Source organism: Trichechus manatus, unplaced genomic scaffold, assembly GCF_000243295.1.
Source record: "Trichechus manatus latirostris isolate Lorelei unplaced genomic scaffold, TriManLat1.0 scaffold00093, whole genome shotgun sequence".
Lineage (NCBI taxonomy): Eukaryota > Metazoa > Chordata > Mammalia > Sirenia > Trichechidae > Trichechus > Trichechus manatus.
The window spans coordinates 6,247,103-6,253,781 of NW_004444029.1; the positions used below are offsets into that span (position 1 = coordinate 6,247,103).

General features: G+C 43.3%; 1 protein-coding gene across 1 annotated transcript; it reads left to right on the forward strand.

Annotated features, from left to right (window-relative positions):
* The first annotated feature begins 343 nt into the window (after positions 1-343).
* Positions 344-4,678, forward strand: LOC101342267 (trypsin-like). The gene is made up of 5 exons (XM_004382372.1): positions 344-383; positions 2,116-2,278; positions 3,040-3,293; positions 3,825-3,961; positions 4,529-4,678. Exons 1-5 carry the CDS (start codon positions 344-346, stop codon positions 4,676-4,678), a joined length of 744 nt encoding a protein of 247 aa, XP_004382429.1.
* Positions 4,679-6,679: the final 2,001 nt, after the last annotated feature.

Here is a 6,679-nt window from a genome sequence, read left to right on the forward strand (position 1 = left end):
GTACTTAAGATTTTTGCGTGGGAATCGGGACACCTGTAGCTGTGTCCTGTGGCCTTACTCCAACTTACTTTCCTCTTGTGGGGAACAGTTTCCACCAGGTGAGCTTATTACTTCCATTCTCATAACCTTCTGGAAAAGTGGACAAGAGCAGATGATTACTTGTGAGGCTGAATTATTCTCCACCTGACGCATATTTGAATTCTAAATTGGGATTTTTGAGTTTTCAGTGAAATCACGTTTCTGGCACACGTGACCATGGATGCTAATGACCAGTGTGGAAGTATAAATAGCTGTGGAGGAGATCGCTTCATCCTATTCCCCGGCCGGAATCCAGTGAGCAACCATGAAGGCCTTTACCCTCTTCATTCTCCTGGGAGCTGCTGGTGAGTCTCTCGTAATGAATTAGTTGGTGTCTATCATAGGTGATTATCACGTTTTTAAGTTTGTGCTCTGGAAGAAAGCAATGAATATTAAACGTAGTATCTGTAGTCAAGAAGCCTAGCATGTTGGAACAGCAGTGTATAATACGTAAGCTTATAGGTACTTAAATCTCACTTGTTGAGTGCAAGTGCTACAGGTCAGGAAGATCACGGTGAGCAGGAGTGACCAGGGTGGGAGCATAAAGAGGCAAGACTAGCTCTGAACTTCAAATATATATATTTACCATTGAGTCAACTCTTATCATGGCACACCCATGTGTGTCAGAACTGTGCTCTATTGGGTTTTCAATGGCTAATTTTGTGGAAGTAGATCACCAAATTTGAACTGCCAAATTTTCAATTGGTAGTTGAGTGCTTAACCATTTGTACCGGTAATTGGGACTAATCTTGTGCTCCTTGAAGAGTCTATTAGTGTCAGAGCCCAAGTCTCTCTGTAAAGGACTCTATCCAAGGGACCTTAGGAGGCAGAGACATTTTATTTCTCATGCATGAGAACTATGGGCTTGTGTTTATAACATCTTTGCCAGTGAAGTCTCTCTGGTTAAGATAATATTTTTTTAATCATGAAAAAAATACAGAAATGGCTATTTCTATTTCAGATTACTAAATTTTATACTACAAAAACTAAATACTAAAATTTCCAAATTTGGGCAGGCATAATTCCAGTACATCTGTCTAGATACCTGGGAACTTTTTCCTTAAAATTCTTTTAAAATACTTGTAAAGTTGTTGTGGTTATTGTTGTTGTTAGGTGCCATCGAGTCCGTTCTGACTCATAACGACTCTATGTACCACAGAACAAAACACTGCCTGATCCTGCTCCATGCTCACAATCATTGCTATGCTTGAGTCCATTGTTGCAAGCACTGTATCAATCCATCTCGTTGAGGGTCTTCCTCTTTTTCGCTGATCTTGTACTTTACCAAGCACTTGTATAGTAAGGCTTATATAAATAATCACAGACTTTTGGAGTTGCAGGAAATTTTGACAAATTAGAGTGCCAATCTTCACAATGCTAGATTAATTGAAGAATGTTGTAAAGATAGTTGGAACAAGGGGAAAGGTTGGGGAGAGACCTGATAATGTTTTGTGAAATGCCTTTGTGAAACCTTTAGGCTAAAAAGAAGAAGGGAAATTTGGGGGACAAAAGTACAAAACTCCCATTTCCGTCCAGGTCAGAACTTTCTCAGGTAGCTTCTAAGCCTCTCTTTATCCTTATCTCATGGGAAGATTATATACCAATCACCAAAAACAAACACCTCATGATAATGCAAAGCTGTATTGTAGACCTGTTTGCAGGGTTGATGAGCGGGGCTCTGTGAACAAAGTATATTTATACCCTCAGGTTGTGGTATAAGGGGGCTCTGATCTGTGGGTGCGTGTGTGCGTGTATGTGTGTGTATGGTACACATGGAAAGATCAACCTATTTACCAAATTTAAAGCACTAATTGAAAATAGAGTACTTATATCGTAATGGTATAAGTAGTAAGCATGTTGAAGATATGGAATAATAAGATTTTGAGACAAATTACATGAAAACCACCATGTCCTGGGTATGTGGGACAAGAGAACATTAACTGCTTTTTTCTTAATACTCAGCAAGAACTTAACAGTGGAGTAGAAATTCCAAGAAAGATCTGTCTAACAAATTGTTACCAACTTTCTCCCTGTCAGTTGCTTTCGCCACTGATGATGATGATGACAAGATTGTTGGGGGCTACACCTGTGCAAAGAATTCCATCGGCTACCAGGTGTCCTTGAACTCGGGCTATCACTTCTGTGGAGGCTCCCTCATCAGAAACCAGTGGGTGGTGTCCGCGGCTCACTGCTACAAGTCGTAAGTGCCAACACCGATGTCCCTGTGCCAAAGCCAGGGAGCCCTAGAGTCAGGCTTGAGAGGTGAAGCATCCAGCTTCTAAGGCCCCTACTATTCCCCAGGTGTCGTACAGTGCAGGGAAAGAATTATCGCCTGAAAGGGGCTGTCAGAGTTCCCTTGATGTCCTCCCAAATGACAAGACTATCGACACGAGGATGTGTGGAGGGGGAGTGGTGGGTGGGGGAGTATCCCTAGAAAGAGCTTGGGAACATGAATCAGGACGTAGTCCTAGTCATTATAGCTCAGCCAAAAAAACAAATAGATAAAAGGCTTGTGGAGGTAATAAAGTACATGAACTTTCAGTATAACATTAAAAATAAGTATAACTCCTTCTGTCCCCTTAATATTTTGTCTCACCTCTGACTCCTGCCTAGTCTCCCTACAATAATCAGTAATCCAAAAGAGAAGGAAGGACAGGTGCTGATCAACTACCAATGCCCTTTCCTCTCCCACTCTTTTATCTAGGTCTTTGTATCCTGTTCCTATACATGTCTAATCTAACAAGGTGGAGGCTGTGAGTTTGTGCTTGTGGTGACACTTACCTAGGGAGTAGTCTCACCTCACTGTGTCCCATAGGTCTACCTTGAGCACGCAATCACTTATGCAAGTGAACGCTCAAAGGGACTGCTATCTGTGCTTGTGTTCATGATGGGGGGGGCGGGGTTGGGAGGTGGCAGGACTTCAAGCTGGATACTTAGGAAACTTTTACTCCCTTAACCCAGCAAAATCCAGGTGCGTCTGGGAGAACACAACATTAATGTCCTTGAGGGCAGTGAGCAGTTCATTAACTCAGCCAAGGTCATCCGCCACCCCAGCTACAACTCACAAACCCTCAATAATGACATCATGCTGATTAAACTGAGCTCCGCTGCTACCATTAACTCTCAAGTGTCCACAGTCTCACTGCCAAACTCCTGCGCCTCTGCGGGCACCCAGTGCCTCATCTCTGGTTGGGGCAACACCCTAAGCAGTGGCTGTAAGTACCCGTGGAACTGAAGTGTCCAGTCTGAGAGTCCTAGAGGGGGCAGGCACACTGAGGATCCCTTAGTCCAAGCTGTCCCTAGACACAAGGTTTTGGGGCATATGGAGCCTTAGAATATATTAATGGAAATGAGGAAGATCCCTTTGCTGGGACCATGCAAAAGACAGCAAAAATGAACCATGATAAAGATACCAAAGTATTCAACTGAAGGGTGGTTAGTGATGCTGAGAGAACCAGGCACTGGGGAGGTAAACAGAACAGAAGCTATGGGATTTGGTATTGCCTGCAGTGTAGACCTGCTTGAGAATAAAGCCTCTAGACTTGAGGCCTGTGTTCACTGAGACTCTCTTCAGAGAGAGAAAAGCTTGCTGCTTAGAACCTTCCAGAACAGCATTGTTCTTCTGAACTAGAAGCCATTGGCAATCTGAAAGAAAGAGTGAGAGTGTTGGGAAGGAGTGAGGAGATATTGGGAAGGAAATTCCAGGAATCATGTGAGTAATCTGTGTTCACTCTTGCCCTCAACAGCCAACTACCCAGACCTCTTGCAGTGTCTGAAGGCCCCCATCCTCTCTAGCAGTGTCTGCAGCAGTGCCTACCCAGGCCAGATCACCAGCAACATGTTCTGTGCGGGCTACGTGGAGGGTGGCAAGGACTCTTGCCAGGTTCGTTTCTCTGCCCTCCTTCTCACCCCAGCTCAGTTTCACTCTGTTCTATCATATTTCCTTTTTTTCTGGAACAGGGAGTCTTGATTTTGACGGGTAAGGGATAGATATAGGATGAATTATAGGACAGAGTAGCTGATTATGAGGGATGAGGGATAGCTATGGGAGAATTATTGATTTTCTTTTTTGTTAGGGTAACCATTAACCATAAAGATACACAGAAGACTGTTGGTTAACAGTATGTCTGGGTGAATTTTGTGGGAGTATATTGCGGAAAGGAACCCTTGTGGAAAGAGTATGGATAGCTGGCAACATTAAATCTCCCCAGTCCTCACTCTTCTTGGCCCCACAGGCCTGAAGCTGTGGAAAGAGACGGAGCTAGAAGGAGTATGAGGAGGAATGGGGTAGAACATGAAGACTGAGGGTTGGATTTCCAGGAGAAGATAAGTTACTTCCTTGAGGATGGCAACCTGAGAAGATGGCACCAGGCTAATGGAGGGCTGTTCTGAGCCCTTCTCCCATTTGGGCCCAAGTAAGAGTCCTGACTGTCTCTTCCTTCTTTCTCAGGGTGACTCTGGCGGCCCCGTGGTCTGCAATGGAGCACTTCAGGGCATCGTCTCTTGGGGCTATGGCTGTGCTCAGAAAGACAAACCCGGCGTCTACACCAAGGTCTGCAACTACGTGAGCTGGATTCAGCAGACCATCGCTGCCAACTAGATGCCTCCCTGGGCCCACCCGTACCTTTCCATGACTCATCCCTCACTAGTCAACCTCACCTTCCTCCCATGCCTAAAAACAGTATCTAAATAAAGTATTCCATTATGCACCACACGTCTGTCCAAGAGTTGTCCTTGCTTGATATTATGAATGTTCTCTTGAAATGGCTGGTAAGTAAGAAGGTGCATGTAGTATAACATTATATTAAGAGAGAATTTGAAGACTAGTCAGTCATTCAGTCAAATCAATATAAATTTACTAATCACCTACTCTCTTGGTTATGTAATGCTGCTATAACAGAAATACCACGAATGGGTGGCTTTAACAAACAGAAATTTGTTTTCTCATAGTTTAGGAGGCTGGAAGTCTGAATTCAGGATGCAATCTCTAGGGGAATGCTCTCTCTCTATTGGCTCTTTGGGAAGGTTCTTGTTTCTTTTCAGCTTCTATTCCTTGGCTCCTTAGTGGTCTTCATGTGACGTGATGTCTATCTCCCCACATCTCTGATTTCTTAATCTACTTCTTTTATATCTGGAAAGAACTTGATTTAAGACATATCGTAATTATGTTGTGTTATTAACATAACAAAGATCATTCCCAAATGAGATTATAACCACAAGTAAATTGCTATAGTTGTTAGGTGTCATCCAGTGGGTCACTATTCATAGCTACACTCTGTACAAGAGAATGAAACACTGCCTGGTCCTGTGCCAGCCTCACAATTGTTATTCTTGTGCCCATTGTTGCAGCCACTGTGTCAATCCATCTCTTTGAGGATCTTTCTTTTTTTGCTAGTATCATACCTAGTATGTTGTACTTCTTCTGGGATTGGTCCTCCTTGATAATGTGTCCAAAGTATTGAGATGAAGCCTCCCCATTGTCAGTTCTAAAGAGCATTCTGGCTGTACTTCTTCCAAGACAGATTTGTTCCTTTTTCTAGCAGTCTATGGTATATTCAATATTCTTTGCCAACACAGTAATTCAAAGACACCAATTCTCCTTTGATTTTCTTTATTCATTGTCCAGTTTTGGCATGCATATGAGGTGATGGAAAACACCATGGCTTGGGTCAGGTGAACCTCATCCTTAAAGTGACATCTTTGCTTTTTAAAACTTTGAAGAGGTCTTTTGTAGCAAGTTTACCCAATGCAGTGCATCCTTTGATTTCCTTTTTTTTTTTTAATTGTCGGGGTTTAAGTGAAAGTTTACAGTTCAAGTTAGTCTCTCATAAAAAAAATTATACATACATTGTTATGTGACCCTTGTTGCTCTCCCTGTACTGTGACAGCACACTCCTCCTTTCCACCACAGATTTCCTGTGTCCATTCAACCAGGTCCTGACCCTCTCTGCCTTCTCATCTCGCCTCCGGACAAGAGCTTCTCATTTAGTCTCATGTATCTACATGAGCTAAGAAGCACACTCTTCATGAGTATCATTTTATGTCCCATAGTCCAGTCTAATCTTTGTCTGAAGAGTTGGCCTCAGGAATGGTTTTAGCTCTGGGCTAACAGACAGTCTGGGGGCCATATCTTCTGGGGTTCCTCCAGTCTCAATGAAACCACTAAGTCTTGCCTTTTTACTAGAATTTGAGTTCTGCACCCCACTTTTCTCCTGCTCCATCACAGACTGTCTGTTGTGTTCCCTGTCAGGGCAGTCTTTGGTGGTAGCCAGGCACCATCTAGTTCTGGTCTGAGACTGATGAAGTCTCTGTTTTATGTGGCCCTTTCTGTCTCTTGGGCTAATACTTTCCTTGTGTCTATGGTATTCTTCATTCTCCTTTACTCCAGGTGGAATGGGACCAATTGATGCATCTTAGATGGCTGCTCTCTAGCTTTTAAGACCCCAAACGCCACTCTCCAAACTGGGATGCAGAACATATTCTTAATAATCTTTGTTATGGCAATTGACCTAGATGGTCCCTGAAATCATGGATCCCAGACCCCTGCCCCTGTTACTTTGTCCCTCAAAGTGTTTAGTTGTATTTAGGAAACTTTTTAGCT

What these genes read in the sequence shown, in the direction of transcription:
- LOC101342267 (XM_004382372.1), top strand. Translation starts at nt 344, where the DNA reads ATGAAGGCCTTTACCCTCTTCATTCTCCTGGGAGCTGCTG. An exon ending in GCGGCTCACTGCTACAAGTC is followed by an intron (nt 2,279 to 3,039) that starts GTAAGTGCCAAC and finishes CCCTTAACCCAG; the next exon opens with CAAAATCCAGGTGCGTCTGG. An exon ending in CAACACCCTAAGCAGTGGCT is followed by an intron (nt 3,294 to 3,824) that starts GTAAGTACCCGT and finishes TGCCCTCAACAG; the next exon opens with CCAACTACCCAGACCTCTTG.